Here is a 23,430-nt window from a genome sequence, read left to right on the forward strand (position 1 = left end):
CTTCCGGTAGGCACTTTGGTATTTACTAAAGAGACTATTTTTTTCAAGGTGTTCCCGCATTTGCATAAAAGCTACCCGTTCTAACAGATATGAAATCTATTTTAGGTTTGAGATAGGTCGACTATTTGAAAAATCTTCATCTTCAGAATTTGCTTTCTTCAAATGAGGCTTAACAATGGCCATTTTAAAGGACTCGGGGAAACAACCCGCCTTCAGCAAAAGAAAAAAAATTCAGAAGGTCGAGAAAGGGTGTCGGAATGATGTCCAGTGTAGATGTACTGTTTGACGACGCCAAAATCAAATCTCTAAACTGAATTATCAACAACTCCGTGAAGCAATTGCTTGAGTTAACTTCTTTTTTCAGAATTTCAGGGCCTTTTGCGGTGATAATTGATGCAAAAGTACTTTTCAATTTAGATATAATCAACTCGTTGAAGTCGCTTGCAAGCTCTTTTTTGTTTTCAGGTTTTGGGTGCTGTTCTACATCTTGACCAAGAAGCAATATTAAAATGGCAAACTTTTACGGCAACAATTTTCAATTAACGCATTTTTAATGTATAATCTAAGTTTCTCTAGGAATTTTTCAAAAAAACATATGGGTAACATTTTAATTTTCTGACTTTAGTACCGATGTTATCAGTTTTCTATATATACGCTTTGCTTTTCTCTTCTGTGGTTTCAAACTCAAAATTGTCGCCAAAACATGAGCATTGATATTTAGTAAATGTTTTTAATTCAAGTGGTAGAACGGAATCCAAAAAAATTTCCTCAAACTTTAGATACATATGCCGTGCTTCATCAAAACTTAAGGCAGCATCAAACTTCAGGCACAACTTCGATAGCTTAGAGTTAAACTTCTTTAGCTGTCTATACATCAACTGCTGTTGAGATTTGCGTTGTTTCGGATTGATGAGTGAGAAGCAAATAAAGGATTGCTCCGAAGAGGTGAAGTAGCTATTTGTTTTAACATTAGTTGAAATATTGTTTGACGCTATAACATGGAAAAGAATCCCACTTCTATGCAATTTCTTGCAGTTAAACAAAGTCAGGCCAAAATCTACGAAAAAATGAATTCCACAATTTTGATGCATCGTTATTTACAATCAGTGAAATGTTTAAGTCACCCAGGAGAACAATCTTGTCGAATTGTACTTTTGTCTTCAAAAAGAATAGTAAAGTGATCAATGAAAGTTTCAACATTTAATCCGGGTGATCAATAAACAGCGATTATCACAAAACTGGTAGTCCCATCAGTTGAAGAGGCATAACAGCCTTCAAAACATTCAGAGGCAAACATTTGAAAAGTTTTTAAATGAAGATTTTGTTTGTAAAGGGGGCAAGTTCCAAATCCTCTTTCAATAACCCTTGGCGCACTATAGAAAAAAGTCGCGGGAGACAATACTGCTTTAGAATCCAATCGTCTTCTCAGTTGATCGTAATCCATGATTCTATAAACTCCCAAACTAAATTCATTTACTTTCAAGAAGCCATTTACATCTTTCGTTTTGTTCCTGACAGAGCGTATATTATGCAGAAAAATTTTTAGCTCTGTAGGTCTTTGTTTCGTCGATCTTTAATTTAATGGAGGACTGGCTAGCAGTCAATTTTGATCCACTTTAATTTAGACAATCACGGGCAGCTTCCTTCATGTAAAAATCTTGAGACTGTAACGTTTTCAGGCCAGAAATCAAATAACTCATCTTTCTCCTGATTAAACTTAAATACACAAAAGAAAATTTTCGGGTGAGCTTCTGATTTCGAAATTTCGCGAACAAGAAGTAGTTCAACGTTGTTTTCTACACAGTAGTCCTCCATTTCTTATGCTGCTATAATCTGACTCATTCGACCTATATGTAAATGACGACGCTTTGGGGGTTTTTGACACCATACATTCTTTGGTTTCAAACTCAAAAGCTTGTCGTCAAAACATGAGCATTGATATTTAGTAAATGTTTTTAATTCAAGTGGTAGAACGGAATCCAAAAAAATTTCCTCAAACTTTAGATACATATGCCGTGCTTCATCAAAACTTAAGGCAGCATCAAACTTCAGGCACAACTTCGATAGCTTAGAGTTAAACTTCTTTAGCTGTCTATACATCAACTGCTGTTGAGATTTGCGTTGTTTCGGATTGATGAGTGAGAAGCAAATAAACGATTGCTCCGAAGAGGTGAAGTAGCTATTTGTTTTAACATTAGTTGAAATATTGTTTGACGCTATAACATGGAAAAGAATCCCACTTCTATGCAATTTCTTGCAGTTAAACCAAGTCAGGCCAAAATCTACGAAAAAATGAATTCCACAATTTTGATGCATCGTTATTTACAATCAGTGAAATGTTTAAGTCACCCAGGAGAACAATCTTGTCGAATTGTACTTTTGTCTTCAAAAAGAATAGTAAAGTGATCAATGAAAGATTCAACATTTAATCCGGGTGATCAATAAACAGCGATTATCACATAACTGGTAGTCCCATCAGTTGTAGAGGCATAACAGACTTCAAAATATTCAGAGGCAAACATTTGAAAAGTTTTTAAATGAAGATTATGTTTGTAAAGGGGGCAAGTTCCAAATCCTCTTTCAATAACCCTTGGCGCACTATAGAAAAAAGTCGCGGGAGACAATACTGCTTTAGAATCCAATCGTCTTCTGAGCTGATCGTAATCCATGATTCTATAAAATCCCAAACTAAATTCATTTACTTTCAAGAAGCCATTTACATCTTTCGTTTTGTTCCTGACAGAGCGTATAATATGCAAAAAATTTTTTAGCTCTGTAGATCTTTGTTTCGTTGATCTTTAATTTAATGGAGGACTGGCTAGCAGTCAATTTTGATCCACTTTAATATAGACAATGACGGGCAGCTTCCTTCTGTAAAAATCTTGAGACTGTAACGTTTTCAGGCCAGAAATCAAATAACTCATCTTTCTCCTCATTAAACTTAAATACACAATGGAAAGCTTTCGGGTGAGCTTCTGATTTCGAAATTTGGCGAAAAAGAAGTAGTTCAACGTTGTTTTCTACACAGTATTCCTCCATTTTTTACGCTTTTATAATCTGACTCATTCGACCTATATGACGACGCTTTGGGGGGTTTTGACACCATACATGACTAATTGGTGTTCGTTTCCATTTTACCTCCTTAGTTGGTCATACTTTTCTCTGAACAGTTTCAAATTCAAATTCATCCGTCCTTTTTTTTGTTTACCATCGAACTGTGATAACTGGATGAGCTGTCATTTTGATTCCTGTCGGGTCCACTTATTGAAGCTTTTAGAAAAAAGGAATTCCGGTTTCGTTATCAACGCTATCTCATTGCGTAGCATTGTCGAACTTTTTCGCAACAGCCGTAATTCTGTCCTGCGCAGATAATTCTGCAGTAAAGGTAGGAGCACAAGCAGCACTTGACCAGTAGATCTTTCCCTTGATATTTTCGGTAATTGAATTTCCCAACCAACCAAAGTGAACATATGTTTTCTTAGATTTGTCTCAAAATGCACTTACTTGTACGTTGCAGTGCTCGTTACAACTTTTGCAGAGAGGTTCAGGCGGCGGAGGCGGTGTTGAGGGCATCATTGTAAGTTGGTATAAACGCGGGACTAAGGGAAGTGGCCGCTAGGGCCTAAACTAATTAGTCAATTAAATGTGGAGATTACTAACACCAAACATTTGACTAAGAAAAATAGTTTGGATGGCCACAAATGTAGGGAAACAATCAAGCAGATGTGGACAACTCTCTCGCCAAATGCTTGATACTAAATATGGAATCTTAGCAAAATCTCGTATAAGCTCTTTCGCCAAAATTTGAATCCCACTGCAAATGGGGCCAACCAAGAACGTCCGGCCTCTGATACCACAGTAAATAACAACAATCAAGAGCTGAAACAGAAATGAATAGACATCTGGGTGCACTTGGAGACTATTTAATAAGATTACCGCCGCAATTAGGCTAAATTATTTCAAAGGTAAATTTTTGCAAAATTTTTGAAATTTTCTACTAATTAGACGCTTTGCATGATCTAACCTAACTGATCTAGAGATACAGTGATTTTAAATATTTTCATCCATTAATTTTTTTACGTTGTGCCCAATCAATTTTTTTGAATACTTCGTCCGAGAAATTTTTAAAAAGAAAAAATACATAGAAGAAGACTTTCTTATGATTTTCCTGGAATATTGATCGAACAAAACTGATTTTTTTTTATTGGTAGCAACGTAAATTTCATATGGCCTAAGTAGAATGAATTGACTCGCCGGAGACACTGGTTTTAATTTCTGGCCAGTCGTCATACAAGCCGGGCTCTCCAGAGATCGAACCAAAATTTGCAGTGCATATACGGCCGCCAAGCGTATTAAACGAGACGTAGATTATCCAGCTTTCCGGATGCTTGCTATGTATATCTTCTGGAAAAGACTCTCGTAATATCATCAGTAGGGTTGCATTTTCAACAAAAACAAATGACACAAACCCCTTTGATGCTCAGGTCCCTCCAAAAAGAGATGATATAGCGATTGAGCTATTTTAGTTTTTGCCTCGTTCGTTGTCAGATTGAAATGAGCTCCTCATTGAGTACCGCGTCCCTGACGTACATCGATAAGGGATGTGGCCTACAGAATTTTCAAGATATCAATTTCTTGACTGACGTCTGTTGCAGAGTAGATGTAAAAAAGAGCCGTCTGGCGAACGCGGCAAGGCAGCAGTAGATGGAGGACTCTGCTTAGTGGGATCCTCAACAAATATTTTGTAATCGTGAGTGAGTTTTTGATATTTCCCTTGATATTTGCGGTACTTGTAGTTCCCAACCAACCAAAGTGAACAAATATTTTCTTAGATTTGACACAAAATGCACTCACTTGTACATTGCAGTGCTCGTTACAAATATTGCAGAGGGGTTCGGGCGGTGGCGGAGGTGTTGAGGGCATCATTGTAAGTTGGTATAAACGGGGGACTAAGGGAAGTGGCCGCTATGGGCCTAAACTAATTAGTCAATTAAATGTGGAGAACACTCACACCAAACATTTGACTAAAAAAACAGTTTGGATGGCCAAAAATGTAGAAAAACAATCAAGCAGATTTGGACAACTCTCTCGCCAAATGCTTGATAGTAAATATGGAATCTTAGAAAAATCTCGTATAAACTCTTCTGCCAGAATCTGAAATCCACTGCAAATGGGGCCACCCAATAACGTCCGGCCTCTGATACCACAGTAGATAACAACAATCTAGAGCTGAAACAGAATTAAATAGCCTTCTGGGTGCACTTGGAGACCATTCAATAAGTTTATCGCCGCAATTAGGCTAAACTAATTCAAAAGTAATATTTAGCAAAATTTTGCAATTTTGTACTAATTAGACGCTTTGCATGATCTAATCTAAATGAGAGAGACAGTGATTTTAAATCTTTTCATCCATTAATTTTTTTACGTTGGGCCCAATCAAATTTTTTGAATACTTCGTCCATGAAATTTTTAAAAAGAATAAATACATAGAAGAAGACTTTCTTATGATTTTGCTCGATTATTGATCGAACAAAACTGATCTGTTTTTCTTGATTTGTATCAGCGTAAATTTCATATGGCCTAAATAGAATGAATTGACTCGCCGGAGGCAATGGCTTTAATTTCTGGCCAGTCGTCATACAAGCCGGGCTCTCCAGAGATCGAACCAAATTTCGCAGTGCATATACGGCCACCAAGCGTATTAAACGAGACGTAGGATTCTCCAGCTTTCCGGACGTCTGCTATGTATATCTTCCAGAAAAGATTCTCGTAAAATCATCAGTAGAGCGGCATTTTCAACAAAAGACACAAACCCCTTTGATGCTCAGGTCCCTCCAAAAAGAGAGGACATAGAGATTGAGCTATTTTAGTTTTTGCCTCGTTTGTTGTCAGATTGAAATGAGCTCCTCATTGAGTACCGCGTCCCTGACGTACATCGATACGGGATGTGGCCTGCAAAATTTTCAAGATATCAATTTCTTGACTGAAGTCTGTTGCAGAGTAGATGTAAAAAAAGAGCCGCCTGGCGAATGCGGCAAGGTAGCAGTGGATGGAGGAGTCTGCCTAGTGGGATCCTCAACAATTATTTTGTGATCGTGAGTGAGTTTTTGGTCTCCTGGAAACTGCGATAGCGTGCAATGCTGGATGTACTCCTAGACATTTTATTCATACTTGAAGAGAGGGAAAGGAATGATTTCTGGAGTTGATTTGGGCCAAAAAAATGATGACATGCGGGTTCTGACGTTCATTTGATTTTATTGTTTTTTAAGTGTTGGCACCAGATGGAATCTAAATTGAAAGAGGTATTCGGCTACACGCGTGCCTATTTGGTTAACCCATTGAATTGAATAAATTTTTCGCTGTAATTCTCATAGTCAACGAATGCAAGAAGAGAAAAGGAGATTTTACGGTAGTGAAGTACTAATGGAATGTTACAACCCAGGTTGAGGTGGCATCCGGAAGTGACCCCTGATCAGACCGTGCCAGACGAACGTTACCTCTGATCAGACCCTCCCAGGCCAAAGTATCCTCTGATCAGACTAAAGTGCGCTCGAAACACCGTGTGCGCTCTAAGTGCGCTCGAAACTGTCTCTGATCAGACCTTCCCAGACGGAAAGGACCTCTGATCAGACCATAATCAGACCATTGTCCAGACGATTGTGCGCTCAAAATCACTTCTGATCAGCCTATTGTGCGCTCAAAAGTTACTCCTGATCAGACTATTGTGCGCACGAATTTTGATATAATATAATCATTTCATCCAAAATGATGTTTGCATTATTATATTCATCTAAAAAAAGACCATTCTAAAAGTATTATTACTAAAGAAAAGATAACCCAACTGCTGAGTAAAAAATTATTTAGTATACATTAGTGCATATTTCCAACTCAATGGATAAATTTAGACAGTTTTCCATATAAAACTTCGTATTCTACAGTTAAACAAAGTTTTCTTGTAAGGGGACTGACATGTTCAATCAGTTGGACCCTTTGGTTCTGATCAAAGACATCAGACTCTAGATGTGTATGTGATCAGAATGCTGCTTTTTGTTGCCTTTTGACAGAGCCGACATCTCTCTGTAAAAAAAACAAAAAATCAAAAAAAAATTCCGCTCGGAATGGTCTCTGATCAGACTAATGTGCGCTTGAATCCGCCTCTGATCAGACCATTCCCATCCTGAAGTGACTTCTGATCATACCATCCCCAGACCAAAGTGACCTCTGATCATACCATCCCCAGACCGAAGTGACCTCTGATCATACCATCCCCAGACCGAAGTGACCTCTGATCATACCATCCCCAGACCGAAGTGACCTCTGATCATACTATTGTGCCCTGGAACCAAATCCCAGACCCTGTAATTTTGGTCTGGGAACACACCGTGTGCGTTGGACTTGGTCTGATCAGAGGTCACTTCCGGATGGCACCTCAACCTGGGAATGTTTGGTACCTAATAATCGAGGTACTAATTTGCGGCGAAGTTTTGATAAACTGAGATTGTAAATTTTTATTTTCTTGAATGGTTTTCTTTCTGATGAATAATATATAATAGTAATCGCAACAACAAATTCCTCGTCCTAAACCTATGTCTGTTCAGCTTCTAGAGTTAGATGTGTACTTATATAATCGAGCGGACGCACATTCCCACCAAGAGAGTTTTGGGACGGTAGAATCATATTACGAGAGCCAATCGACGCAACAAGTTCGCCGTTTATTCTGAGATATTTTTCAACATGTTGTTAAGATTTTAAGTAGTGCATGGTGATCTTGGATTACTGTAATTGAATTACCATTCAGATATTTTTGAAAGTAATCGATTGATAAAAGTAGGCCTATTAATTCTAGTTGGCTAAGACTTTATTGCTCCTAAGGTGACTTGAAAGCAGCAATAGCTTCCTCATTATACAGTCTTGCTGTTCCATAGCGGCAATAATTCTTGAACAGCAAAAAATATGTATGTTAACTTTACTGGATTACGATGGCATTTTCTATTGTACAATTTAGGTTTGCTTGGTCAACAGTTCAACCGAAATTCATCTTTTTTTAATCAGCTGTGGTCTTAAGGGATGACGCAATTACGCTGAAAAAGGCATTAAAATGGTTAAAAAGCAAATGGAGCCTGGGAAATTTTGTAATTCCCCGGACTGGACTCACACACAAAATCAGCACTGAACCATAGTTTTTCAATTCTTCATCAAATTCATGACAAAATTCTGAACAGAAAAAATGTCTGAATTTAGACTGCAGCACAATAAAAGTACAATCTGAAAAGGCTATTCACAATGCAGAGAACGTCTAAAAATAGCGTCAAAAAAACTGCTTTTAATGCCATATTTGGGCCACAATGCTGAGGTTTTTTACAAAAAGAAACAGGCATCAATTTCAATTAAGAAAAATGATAGACGCAAAAATTGCCATGTGAATGCAAGACTTTTACGACTTTGCTAAAAATTCCTCAAATGCAGACAAAATAAGTGCACTCATATGCATATAACCACCATAATTTGGCTGAAAATGATATCGCGGACTTTCACTAAAGTCTTTGCTCTTTATTGCTAGAGGACTCTTGTAGCAATATCCCAAATTTTTGTTCGCAGACAAGTTGTTCTGCTGTACCAAACTGGCAGTCAGATCTAAAAACTACAAGAATCTGTTATTTTGGTGCAAATTTGTCATGTTCCAGGCACGCAGCGTGTACGAACTGGTTTTGGGTTTTTTGATAACTTTAATACCTTTCTTGCATGGTTTTAATGTTGTAAGTCATCTTCATGCTCAAAAATTGCATCTTCCAAAATTTCAAAAACTTTGTTTGAAATTTTCACAATTTGTCTTGATTTTCATATGAACATTATTGGAATCAATCCCTAATGTGCTCAGTCTATTTTTAGAAAAAACATCAATGGGACGTATACTGCACATCATGATTTGGAAGATACCCTTATGATACGCTGATAGTACTGGGCCGAGGATATAAAATAGGAATCCAAGGTTTCAGCACTGATTTATTATGGCACTAAGGTTCAGTAAATTTTGTGCGAGTATGGCTACAATTTAGAAAATTTCATATTCAAGAGGCAGAATATCTCTTCCTTTTAAATAAATTCCGAGTCAGTCGATTCCAGTTTTTGCACGACAACTCTTCAACAGGTTTACTTGGAAGTTATCGGCATCTGATTTTCGGAGACAGTTAAAATCTAATTTTAGATGTTCCTCTTGCATACGCTGGCGTATTTTGAAAATATCAAAAAGAAAACAAGACGTTTTTTTGAGACTAATTGTAAACAGATAATCCATGGCCTTTCAAATTCAGTTGGCAAATCAGTAGTAGTGAAAAGATGCAATCTTGTTTCGAGTACTGCAAAAAAATCGTAAAATACAGTCAGCATGCAAATCCAAAGGTCTGACATGAAGAAGAGGTCAAAAAAATTTTAAAAAGGGATAAATTAGCAACGATAAAACATCGGTTTATTTTATAACTAAAATTGGACACCAATAATGGCCAATTTATTTAAAAACAAGAGTTATTGTTCGTATGTTGTAAGATAGAGAAAGTTCAGCTCAATAGTTGGGTCCTGTTTCATTGTCTACTAGGGTCCAATTCTATTTTTGCAAAAAATTATTTTACAGTCATGAGGGCAATTTTGTTCTGTCAATTTGGTGCTCTTCGTATTTTTTTTTACATCTATGGGCTACAAAAGCAACCAAAACGGGTTCTCACAGCAGCGTTTGTTGTATAGACTGAAAATCGAGAAGCATCCAAAATATGAAAAATATATTTTTTCTTAACTACTGCATTAAATATGTTACGAATTATATTTATAAAACCGTTGTTTATAGTGGCCTACATAACTCAAGGAGAAGTGTTGTCACCTAAATTATGAAAAATTCATATCTTACTATGAAAACATTATCCCTGATATTTCGTCTTTATCACATTATTCCGCTTTGAAATTAGTATAACTCGCAGTGATCAATGTTTTTTTACAACGTTCAGATCTTTACATTAACTTAAGGCACAATAAGATGACACAGTTTTTATTTACAAGGTACAGTTTATAGCCGCGAATGTAATTGGTGGTTTAAAGGAGCACTCTTCTCAAGTTTCTTTTTTAAAAACTAATTTTGGGCGAAAAGGACGCTTGCAAGCGTTATGTCTAAATTAACTGTCCGTTATAATTTCTCATCCAAAACTATAAGCTGCTCTCAAAGATGATCTTTAATGAAAATGCATGAGTATACGCCCAATTTTTGCCCACAATACCTAGAACCAGGTACCGAGTAATAATTGAATTTGCTCGGTAATTTTGCCGATAAATTTCCCAAATTTCTCGGCAGCACAATTACCAGGAATGCTGCTAAGAAAAACTTTCAATGTAATTTACGGTAATTTCTTGACATCGTTACAGAGATTACCAGGAAGTTTTTGGAAAATTACCAGGGAAGCCGGGCGTCTCATGAAATTACCCGGACAACCAGGTTTTTTCCAGGATAAACTGCAATTTTATCAGTAAATTACCAGGATATGCCGGAAATTTTTTGGGAAATTGCCAGCCTAGACGGGCATTTTTTCAAAAAGTTACCAAAATAAGAAAGAAATTTTACATGAAATTACCAGAATGAGTGGACAGTCTTTCATGATGTTACCATGAAACACCAATATTTTTCCAAAAAAATTGGGCGTTTTCGAGTGTCACATTTGGCGTTTTTGATGGTATCAAACCTCCCCGGTTATCCTGTTATACAAATGCAGATTCAAGAATGTTAAAGTTTCGTATATACGGCGCCATATTTTATAACTTGAAAAGATTGTGGTTTTAAGCGAGTCTGCACGTCGCCTCTAACTTTTTGGTACGTACTTACATCTCATACCCCCACGCTGTTCTTGAAGAATGAATTTCCTCAGTGACATCATGAGAGCCACACAACCTGTTCGGAAATTGTTGAAAAATATGGAAAACGTAAGCTTTTTCGGAACATCTTTTTAAAACGGTTTGTAGTTTGCTTCATTCAGAATAAATTATAGAACAAATTATATGTCAAATAAGAATTAATTTACTGTACTCATATCATCATTTAATCGCATGTATATGCTTTTTTTGAATATTAATTGAAATGTAATCAATCATCAACTATTATTGTACCTATAGCGTAATGGATCTGCTAAACCCAACCATTCCCAGTTTTATGTCGCAGTATAAGCAAATAGAATTTTGTCTCTAATATTATTAAGTTAGCCATTTTTTTCATTCCGAAAGTGGTATCCGATCGACTAATAGACTGCTAACTACTATCATTTGTGAATTCTTTATATCACCCATACTTTTGCTCTACTCGTGAAAAAAAAGACCATGCTTGACCAAAATTGCCTACGCAAATACTTTTACTCTACTGTAACTCAAGACTTTTAGCTCTACCGTTTACAGTCAATGTTAAATCCCCCCCCCCCCCCCCACCCAAATAGACTTGGGGCGTTTCATATGTCGGTCGAGGATTAGACTAAGGCTCACTATTCTCTTCAATATAGTCGTCAACTTTTAAAAATTACACCGATTTGATAATTTTCCATTATAAAAATTAGGCAGGGAGAGAGAGAGAGAGAGCAGATCCGAAACTTGATACAGAAATGCGTTTTAATCGAGTTTTAAATTTTGTCATTATTTTTTTTTGAAAGAAATGAGCATATTTACTACTATCTCGAACGAAGTGACCTCTATCTGCCTGTTTAACGTCTATTTGGTGGACCGCCTCTATTTTGACCACCTCCTCCTCGTGGATTTTTGGCCTCTAAGTCTCCGTTCTGGTTGATGACAAGTATGAGAATGGCACACACCATTGATCCCACGGAGACAACCCAGGCTATCCAGAAGCAAGCAAGGGTGCCGTCTCTCGGATGAACCGGCCAACGTTCTGTCACGATGATCGCAGGGGGAAGACCAAATATCACTGAAAGAGGGGACTTCAAATTGATGGCTTCCCAGTTTCACACTTCTTAGTAATCATACAAGGATGATAAATGATGACGTACACGTCAAACGCTGCATCTTGGTAAGATCTTTGTATGATTGACAGGGAATCATCAATGATTCGTATGATTACATTGAAATCGTTTATGATCAATGTTACCCAGGTCGAGGTGTCAAAGTTTTTTTTGTTTTCTTACAGACTTTTGTTGTCTCGGGTAAGAGTCAACAATAAACAGCTTTCTGATCGGAACTTCATCTAAAAATCTGATGGCTTTGATCAGAATCAAGTTGTCCAGCTGATAACAACTGCCGGTCCGCTCAAGAAAAGATTTTGAATCAAAGTAGATCAAGATGTTTTTATGCGGAGCTGTCATTTTTTTTCAGTTAAAAGCATAAAAAAATGGCATACCCAGTAATTTTTTATCATTCTTTTTTTCGATTTACTTTCATTAACAATACTTTCAAGATTGGTTTTTTGATAGTTGAATATAAGATTGATAAAAATGATAGATGAAATGAACATATTATAACGACATTGAGAGATTTGTTCATGTTCAAAATCATTCTCTGATCAGACTATTTTGAACGTACTTTAGTCTAAACAGAGGCATTTATGAGCGCACTTTTGTCTGATCAGAGGTGATTTTGACCCCACTTTAGTCTGGGACAATATTCCGAGCGCACTTTAGTCTGGACAATGGTCTGAAACTCGTCTGGACAATTGTCTGAAACTTGTCTAATCAGGGGTCACTTCGGTCTGGAACTCGTCTGATCAGAAGCGGCTTCGACCACACTTCGAGCGCAAAATGATCTTCGAGCGCATACTCGTCTGATCAGAGGTGACTTCGGTCGGATTGGGACGGTCTGATCAGAGGTCCCACTTTTCTGGGACGGTCTGATCAGAGGCAATTTCGAGCGCTATCTCAACCAGGTTACGGCAGACCAAATTTGAGTTTATTTTACAACATTAAAGGTTCAAAAGAGATAGCTAATTTTGTCTGCGCGCGAAGTCGAATTACCTAACTACGGAATAACCGAACCAGTAAAACACTGAAAATAAACTTCAATTTTTACGATAAGATAAATTTGGCCGACAGGTAATAAAACATAACCGACTAACGTCGATCGAATTGCTCTCAAACAACCGGCGAGTTGTTGTCTTTTTCAGTAGCTAGCCACAGTTTAGTGAGGCTAGCGTTAGCTTGATTCGACTATGCAACTTTTAGTTTTCTAGCCTTTTTAGAAAATTAAATCAAATAAAAAACTGATATTTTAAAAAATTGCAAAATAGTACAAAATGTTTTAGAACAACTTCCAGATTTCGCAATGAAAATGTTTAGGACTCTTTATATCAAGGATTTATGTCAATTAGCTCATCTGCATGACTTGAAAAGCTTCGTTGGTAATGATCGTAATTGAAAACAAAAACAAATTTTAAAAAATCTTGCTAAAATTGAATATATTTAAATCATCAAAACCATTGCATTGTCTCAAGAGGATATCTCTTATCCCTATTCGAAGTTTTAAATAGTTTCACTGGCTCATAAGGTCCATAAACTTGGAACATGATAAAAATTTTCCTAAAAAATGACAAAAAAAATAAAACTTTATCAACAAACTGCTAAATCTGGAGTAGTTAAAATATTGACAACAATTCCATTAATTCGAGACACTATGCGACAGCCTATCATCAAACCTTGGAAGAGAACTAGGACCCTGGAGCCTGAAAAAAATGATAAAAAAATTCAAAAAAAACATGAAAAAGTTGCAAATATTTTTAAAAACTGTTGATATTAATTTTGGAAAACATCCAAGTAAATCTAGAAGCTATGCAGTATCTTATAATCAAATCCACAAGGAGGTTCGCTGGCCCTTGAGGTTGGAGAACCCTAAAAATTAAAAAATTTTTTATCAAAAGTGAAAAATTTGCAGGTTTTGGTCAAAAAATGCTCAAATTCGTGACAACATTTTGAATAACTTGATGAAACATTTTGAATAACTTGATGAAAAAATTGCAAGTTTTATAAAAAAAATTGTGATAAGAAAATAATGAAAACCATTCCATGGCCAATAAAAATTTTAGCACCCTATTGTCAAACGCTATAGGAGACTTCCTCGATCCTGGGGCTCGGAAAACTTAAATAATGACAATAAGTTTTATAATTTGAAAAATGCAAGTTTTATTTAAAAATATTGCTGCAATTCGCGATGTTAAAATGTTCAAAACCATTCCATTACCACCAGAAACTATGCAATAACCTATTATCAAATTCTGGAGGAAATTTGGTGGCTCCAGAGACTGGAAAAACCTAAAAAAAGGCCAAAAATTTACAAAAAAAAACTAAAAACTTACAAAAAAAACTAAAAAAAACAAAACAAAAATTTTTTCAAGAAAATTGCTTAAATTTTTCATGTTAAAAAATTCAAAGCTATTACATGGCAAATAAACTTTTTTTCAGTAACTTATTATCAGACCCTTGAAAAAGTTTCTGGCCCCTGCGTCTGGAAAAACGTGAATAATGAAAATTGAATGAAAAAAATTGAAAAAATTTGCACGTTTTGTCAAAATGCTAAAATCCGTGATGTTAAAATGTTGAAAACATTTCACTACCAATTGAAACTGTAAAGTATTCTATTGTAAAACAGGAGGTTTTTTGACAGCCAGAGCTGAAACAACTCATAAAATGACCAAAACTTTTTAAAAAAGTTGTGAAAATTAGTATTAAATTGCGTGTTTTTAGCGATCGGTTTGTAGCCACGGGTGGGGTGGGGGGTGCACTGGGCGTCTGATGGGGAACAGTGGGGTGGGGGGCGACAGCAACGGTGTGGGGGGATAGTGGGGGGTCAACAGTGAGGGTGGGATGTCTTCAACCTATAAGAAACGCCCTTCACACCATAAGTGTAAGTCTCCAAAACAGTTTGAGCTCAAACAGAGCTGAAAGGCTCTAAGAGCACTTAATTCCTGCTTATCCCGTTTTTGGGGACGGGAAGTCAAAAGCGTCAGACAAAAAATCGGTCAAGCGAAAATTCGCTTTAAAAAAGACCGACGGGACTAATATAATTGCTACAAACTTCATTTGAGAGCAATTAAACACTCTTCCGTTTTGTTAGTTCATCGAAAACGTTTAATTCAGCAGGCAACGTTTGTTGATAACATTATCTCACAACATCAAGACAAAAGTAAAAAGAGCATAAGAAAGGCTCAGAAACTCTAGTTTTATGTTTGGCAGGTGTTTTTCGAAATTTAAGAGCAGAACTTGTACCAATCGCTCCAAAAACCGAAAAAAGTGCAAACTGGTCTTAATTGATCATTCTGTTATTATGCTTAGCTAAAATTATCATAAACAAAATTTTTGCAGCTTATTTCTACGTAAAATAGAACGCATTTTCTTCAAGTACCCAGTGCTCTCTTCTGAGAAATAGTAAATACTCACTGATTTAGTAACACTACCGGAGTCAATGGTATATACATGATATATGAAAATAAGTTAGACTGAACAGTTTATAAAAAAGACTTCGCTATAGTAGACTTATATTTTAAAAATAGCAGACTAGTATATTTAAAAGAAAATAGCGTTCTCTCGGTCTGTCATTGACTGGGAGTTCACGGAATGATTCTTTGTCTGCTGCACTGTGTAAGTCAGGTTGATGTATATAAAATGTTCAAATTGGCTTGAATTTTTTTGATGAACTTTGAGGTCAAATTTCACCAGACATCAATAAAAAATGTCACAAATTTTAAGAGTCGAAGTAAGCATGATCGTGACATGCTTGATATATGTCTTAACTTTCGACAATTATAAATGAATTCATTTTGAAAATCTGCCGAACCATCGAACTGTCGTGGTAAGTCATACTGAATTTCATGTTTATTTAAGTTAAAAAAATCTTGTTTCAAAGCAAAGTCTGATTTCGTTCAATTGCGAATAAACAAAATGAAATCGTTTCCGCTACTACACTTTTATTTAAAATAAAAAGAAATTTTTTTTAAATGGCTGAGGGAACTGCAGCTTCAGGATTAAAGTGAGACCACATAAATAAATAATTGTGGTTTCCGCGTAATCGCAGCGGAACAGCATTAGGCCTACAGTAGCCTGTTTTCAGCTGCCCTTTTTCTTCTTATTCCCCACATTTCAGACTGATCTTTTCATGAGCAGCATTGCTCTTTTTTTGTGACTATAGCCACTTTTTTTGCGTCTGAAACTTTCACGTGGTACCATCATTGCAGCCAACATTGGTCAGGCTATGGTCAACCTGAAGCTATGGTTAAGTAAGAGCTCATCCTCACACAGACAGCTTCACGGAGGCAGGGGATTGAACTCTCAATCATTGGCGTGTGAACCACACACCTTACCTCTCGGCTATCACGCCACTATCACATCATATCAATAAACTTTATCTCAATTTTAAAGTTGAAGAGCGACCTGATTTCTCGCTATCGTTTATTCTCCGTATAGATTTTTTTAACTATTATACGGGAATTTTAACAAAAAAAGTTAAAACAAAGAGATAAAAACTAATTCTGTGCTTCAAGTACAGATAGTACATCATGTTTGGGGTTGTGATTTTAATCTCAATTTTCTTGCAAAAACTTTGTTTTACCTGAGTCTATGAGTCTATTTATTGATGCTTCCAATGAATAACGATACAATCCCAGAAGTTTGTGCTTCTGAAATGACTATGCTTGATTCCTAAAGAAATGATTTCTACCACTTAAATTGATAATTTAAAGTATTTTCCTCTCACAAAATATTATTTGCAACGTTTTGTCAAATCACATGAAACAAAATTGTTTTGTTATTGAAAACTCGTGCTCGATCATTTGAGCCTTATTGGCAAAATATCAAACATAACCGACTAACGTCGGGCGTATTGCTCTCAAATGGATGATCAAACGAACGACGAGCTGTTGGCTTTGTCAATAGCCAACTACGGTGAGTGAGACGGGGGGGGGGAGCAACGCTGGGAAGGGATCGTTGGCTGCCCCGGGGCCCTTACAGTCAGAGCGATGAGCAGTAGTGGGGATTGGGGGGCTGATGGGAGCAGGGGTGGTGTTGAGGGTGTGGGATCAATTTCTAAGAACCACTCTTCACGCCATAAGAATAAGTCTATTTCGAGACTAATGAGATGAAAGACTCTAAGAGATTACAAAGATCACTGGTCGCTACTTCTTTATCCCGTTTCTGAGGACGAAAAATTGATCAAGCGAAAAAGCAAATAAAAAAACCGACAGGATTAATATAATTGCTACAAACTTTATTTGAGAGCTATTTATAATGATTTTTAAAAAGTTCTGGTTATTTTTTTTATAATGAAACATTTCTATTATATTTCAGCTTTGATGAGGGTAACAGATGATTAGATCACGCCACCTAACAGCAGCCGAAGTGAGACATCAGCAAAAGAGTAAAGAAAAGAGAGAGAGAGAGAGAGAGAGAGAGAGAGAGAGGGAGAGAGAGAGAAAGAGAGAGAGAGAGAGAGAGAGAGAGAGAGAGAGAGAGAAAGAGAGAGAGAGAGAAAGAGAGATTGTGTGAGAGAGATAAAACAAAGCCGGCAGATTGCCGTAAAATAGCCGCGATAGACGCTTGTGGCGTTACTTGAATTGAAACAACTATAGAAATAAAACAGACAGATCGACCATCATTCCTTTTTTAGACCACTATACCATTTGAGTTAACTTCGGACTGTCATTTTTATAAGACACAAAAGCTCTATTGGAAGAAAGCCCTAATAGGGTTTTTCAAAATTGGGATCTTTTCCGTTTGTTCTCCCTCAGCTTAGTGGGTGCATATTTTTTGCACCCCCCCCCCATGCACGTGCAATATTTTTTACCTAATGATCTACTATGTAATGGCACGTGCTCTATAACTGGGGGCGCAAAGCGTACTGGCATCAAGACAAAAATAAAAAGAGCATAAGAAAGGCTCAGAAACTCTAGTTTTATGTTTGGCAGGTCTTTTTCGAAATTTAAGAGCAGAACTTGTCCCAATCGCTCCAAAAACCGAAAAAATGCAAACTGGTCTTATTTGATCATTTTGTTATTATGCTTAGCTAAATTTATCATAAACAAAATTTTTGCAGCTGATTTCTACGTAAAATAGAACGCATTTTCTTCAAGTACCCAGTGCTCTCTTCTGAGAAATAGTAAATACTCACTGATTTAGTAACACTACCGGAGTCAATGGTATATACATGATATATGAAAATAAGTTAGACTGAACAGTTTATAAAAAAGACTTCGCTATAGTAGACTTATATTTTATAAATAGCAGACTAGTATATTTAAAAGAAAATAGCGTTCTCTCGGTCTTTCATTGACTGGGAGTTCACGGAATGATTCTTTGTCTGCTGCACTGTGTAACTCAGGTTGATGTATTTAAAATGTTCAAATTGGCTTGAATTTTTTGATGAATTTTGAGGTCAAATTGCACCAGACGTCACTAAAAAATGTCACAGATTTTAGGAGTCGAAGTAGACTTGATCGTGACATGCTTGATATATGTCTTAACTTCTCTATCCCTTAACCTCTCTAAACTTAACCTCTCTATCCCGTTTCTGAGGACGAAAAATTGATCAAGCGAAAAAGCAAATAAAAAGACCGACAGGATTAATATAATTGCTACAAATTTTATTTGAGAGCTACTAATAATGATTTTTAAAAAGTTCTGGTTATTTTATTTATAATGAAACATTTCTACTATATTTCAGCTTTGATGAGGGTAAAAGATGATTAGATCACGCCACATAACAGCAGCCGAAGGGCGACATCAGCAAAATAGTAAAGAAAAGAGAGAGAGAGAGAGACAGAGAAAGAGAGAGAGAAAGAGAGATTGTGTGAGAGAGATAAAATATAGCCGGCATATTGCCGTAAAGTAGCCGCGATAGACGCTTGTGGCGTTACATGAATTGAAACAACTATGGAAATAAAACAGACAGATCGACCATCATTCCTTTATTAGATCACTAGACCATTTGAGTTAACTTCGGACTGTCATTTTTATAAGACACAAAAGCTCTATAAGAAGAAAGCCCTAATAGGGTTTTTCAAAACTGGGATCTTTTCCGTTAGTGCTCCCTCAGCTTAGTGGGTGCATTTTGTTTGCACCCCCCATATGCACGTGCAAATTTTTTATCTAATGATCTGATATGCAATGGCACGTGCTCTGTAAATGGGGGCGCATAGCGTACTGGCGGGCACCAACGGAAAAGATCCCAAAATTAATATTTGGAGTCAAAAACTCAAGACTCTAATAATCAAGAATTAGGGCATATATGTTTGGCACTACTTATATGCACACTATTGGTCTTTAATAGGTAAATGTTCATAATATTTAAAGTGTCATAAGTGAGTTCAGAAATCTTTTTTTGAATGAGGTATGTCATTGGAAAAGTCAATTCCAAGAAGTCAGTGTAAGATGAAATAAAAATCTGTTAGACAAAATAAAAAAAAATTAGGATCGCTATAATAGCCGCCTGGAATTGAGGACGCGGCTGTCAAAAATGAACGAGAAGAGAAGGAAATAAACCTCAACAGACAGAGAGAAAGAGAGCTAAGAATATTTTTGTGATGAGATTGGACTCTGCAAGTCTAATTTTCTAGCCTTGTTAGTCACTAAATCATATAGAAAAAACAGCAGAGCAAAATTCAAAAAAGAAGTTTCCAGATTCTGCAAGGGAAAAAGTGTCCATAAATTTTTGGTTTCTGGAGATCTGTCACGTAACGCAACTGAATGACATAAAAAATTTTGTTGGCCAGTAAGGATTGTTAAAATCAGAAGAGGACAAAAATATTCAAAATTTTTAAAAATAATTGCAAATTTTAACAAAATCTTGCTAAAATTCGTGATTTTATGTACTTCGGAAAAATTTCTTTGTCTCGAGAGACTATCCATTGTTCTCTAATTTATCATTAAATAACTTTACTTGCTCTTGAATATCCATAAACTAGGAAAATGATAACACTTTTCCGACAATTTAAAAAAAAAAGGTTCAACGAAAAGCTGCTAAAATTCGAACCATTAAAATATCGATGACCAATTCATTAGCTCTAGAAATTACGCTTATAATCAGACAATGGAGGAGGTCAGTGCTGCCTGAAAAAAAGCAAAAATAATTTGAAAAAAATACTAGGAAAAATTGTAATTATATGTAAAGTTTTGCTTAATTTCATATTATTAAAACTTCGAAGAACATTACAATACTTCCGGAAACTATACAGTATTCTGTTATCACACCTTAGAGGAGGTTTCCAGGCTCTTGTGGCTGCAGAAGCCTTAAAATGACCAAAATTTTTTAATAAAAAAATTGGAAAAAATTGCTAACGTTTGTGATACTTAAAAGTTGAAAACTACTCCATTGTCAAAAAAATGCTAGAAATTGTGATGTTAAAATGTTGAAAACAGTTTTAAAGCCATTAGAACTTTCAAAAACCTTGAAAAAAATTGCGAAATTAGTATAAATTTACGTGCTTTTGTTTGGATTCCCAAAACATATAGCTCATAAAATGCTAATAAGGAGTATTTAAGTCTAGCAGAAAGACTTTTTTCAAATTAGCCAGCCTCAAGTGTAGACTGGTCCAACAAAAACTCGAAACTTGGCGAAAAAACACGAAAAATTGCAACATTTTGGGCTCAAAAACTTCTAAAAAAGATCTTTTAGCCTCCAACTACAGTATTCCCAGTACCTTCACCACACCAAGTTCTTGAAGGACTATTAAACGCGGCTAAGGGCGTCTGATTAAAGTTAATGCCCGCTGGGCGCTACCTGTTTATCATTTTTTTGAGGACGAAAAGTAAAATGGGTCAGACAAAAAAATCGGTCCAACGAAAAATCGCATTAAAAAAGACCAACAGGACTAATATAATTGCTACAGACTTCATTTGATAGCAATTAAAGTTTTAAAATATGTGTTTTAACAGTTATGACTTTGTTCCAAACAAATCTCACTACTCAACTAGATTTGGCGAGAAAAATAAATAAACTTTACAATTTTTTATAATAACTTGAGTAAAGCGTTATAAAACGTTGTTAAACGTTAAGTTAAAAGTTATAAGGGGTTATGAAACATTAAAAATGTATAATATTTGGTTACTTTTGTGCAGCAAGCTAAATTCAGTAATTTTTCAGCTGAGTAGAACTGGTGGCTGCAATTTGGACTTTCAACTTATAAATCTGTTTTCAAACATTCTTGGATTTACTGAGCCAAAAATTTTATTTGAGAAGCGCAATACAAATTTAATCGGATCTATTTTCCGTCCAAGCCTATTTTTACATAATTTTTTGATTCCTCTCGTTGGGAGCGAGGAAAAAAGCTTTAAATTGACCACAAAAATGTTGATGGCTTGTCATATATCCCTTTTACGGAAAATTTTTACGAAGTTTTTTTTTAATTTTGAATTCCTCGAAGCAGATGTTGTTGCAGCAGACTGAAAAATACGTATGACAAATGAATAATTCAAGTCGAAAGTCATCAACATAACCAATTAACACCAGGAGATTGGTTCTCAAATGACTGGAGAGTGGGGTTTTCAACGTGCGGTGTAAGGACTGAAACAAGATGAAGGTGGTAGAGGCGATGGGTGAATGGGAGGACAAACTCTAGACGCTAGAAACCCTAGAAACGCTCGATGGAAGGTCAAACTCTAGATGCTATTCAACCGCCCTTCACGCAATGAATAAATGTCTCCTCAACAAAATCCCTGAATTAAATACTTGCAGACTAGTAAGGCGTAAGTGAACTGCTCAGCAACTTAATGCCCTCTAACGTTTATGCCCTTCTTGCGGAGAAAAAATCAAATGGTCAGCCAAAAAACTCTCAGAGGAAAAGTCAGTCGTATTAAAAATTGCATTAAAAAACCAGCAGGACTAATATAATTGCTACAAACTTCGTTTGAGAGCAATTAAAAACATTCATTTCGATTTTTAAAAGATTAATTTCTTGTAATTACTGCTAATGACTTTAATTAACAATAAATGTTATTCGGGAGGTATCAGGAAGATTTCATCCATCATTACATTTACCCTGAATTACCCGGGTCGATGTTTGGTCAAAAAATAATATAAGATTAGCGGTGAAAAAATTTTTTTTCAGCACATTCACCGGATTTCCTACAAAAAAAACTTCCGAACAGGGGCTAAGAATGTCAACAACTTCTTATGTCAACGCCTGAATTTCAAAAACTTCTTATTCCACTGCGCCATTTGTCACTTACCGAAATGCTATTTTCCGTGATTTTAAGATAAGCGTTGAAATTAGCGGTGAAAAATTTTTTTCACCGCATTTTGCTGGCGGCGCTAAAAAATTGTCTTTCACCGCTTAAGCGGTGAAAAAAATTTCACCGCTTTAAAGTTTTTTTCATCGCATTGAACGCAAATCTTACACTTTTTACCCAAATTCATCGCAAATCTTACATCTTTTAGCGATTTTTAGCGGTGACACCTCGACCCTGGTACCACCGACTGTCTAACCAGTAAATATTGTCATGATAAGCAGCCCGATGCAGTAGCAAAGATCTTGTTCACACCCACAGCAGAGACACACTCCGAACAGAATGATTGTTGTGAGGTTGCACATCAAAGTTATGAAGTGAAGGGCTGCTTGAGCTTTTTGCCGTCTGCCTACAAAACGAAAGTAGAACTATTATTTGTTATTTTCACCTATAGCCTATGAACCTGTAAAGAGCGTAGAAGTATGTTCAAGTGCTTTTTTGCATAACTAATTGATGCATCTACGAATGATTTATATAATATCAATAAATTGTTTATTTTCTGTTTCCATTATTCTGTTATTCATGATTAGTCTAGCACACAGTGGGGGGGGGGGCATTGTCACGCGAAAGAGCACCGGAGTCAAAGTCTTATCAAGGCCCGGGTCAATGATCATGCAAATTTCTTTGATTTCGTACTAGTTCATATATGATTCTTAGTAATCATACTAGGTCATATATGATTTGTATGAATTCTTGGTAACAAGAACCATATATGATTTCCCAGAAATCATACAGGGATCATACAAAAAATTTCAAAGACTAAAAACTGTATAATTTTGAATTTCTAATGAAGTTGAAAAAAATTCTTGGAAATCATACAAGGTCATATATGACACAAAAAACATTGACTGGTGCCACAAATTTTCGTATATTGTAGTCAGAGGACTTATTAACATTTCCAATCCATATTTGATTCTTTCTGTGCGCTAAAAGAATAACTTTGTTTGTTTAAACAAATTCAGAAAACGAACTTGTGGTTGTATGCAAATTTTTTTCTTGATGAATTTTTATAAATGAGCATTTATAAGTATAAACTGGCCAGAGAGTATGTGAAAATTTTTGTAATCTGTTTGGACTTACTCTTTTATTTAGTACCCAACTTTGCAAATGATATTGTACGTTAGGGTCTTATGGCGGATCACAATGTGATGCCGGGGTATCATATAGGTGATAACCTACCGAATGAAAAACAAAAAAA

General features: G+C 36.0%; 1 protein-coding gene across 2 annotated transcripts in view; it reads right to left on the reverse strand.

Annotated features, from left to right (window-relative positions):
* Positions 1–11,586: 11,586 nt before the first annotated feature.
* LOC142341039 (uncharacterized) overlaps positions 11,587–23,430 on the reverse strand; it is a 32,947-nt gene continuing 21,103 nt past the window's right edge. For both annotated transcript variants that reach the window (XM_075391872.1, XM_075391874.1), the window contains 2 exons: positions 22,432–22,581; positions 11,587–11,944 (listed from right to left, as the gene is read on the reverse strand). In XM_075391872.1, coding sequence (XP_075247987.1) covers positions 11,724–11,944; positions 22,432–22,581 — 371 coding nt within the window. In that variant the 3' untranslated portion in view covers positions 11,587–11,723. The remainder of the gene's footprint in view (positions 11,945–22,431; positions 22,582–23,430) is intronic.

This window comes from Convolutriloba macropyga, chromosome 6 (assembly GCF_964194025.1).
Source record: "Convolutriloba macropyga chromosome 6, txConMacr16.3, whole genome shotgun sequence".
Taxonomy (NCBI): Eukaryota; Metazoa; Xenacoelomorpha; order Acoela; family Convolutidae; genus Convolutriloba; species Convolutriloba macropyga.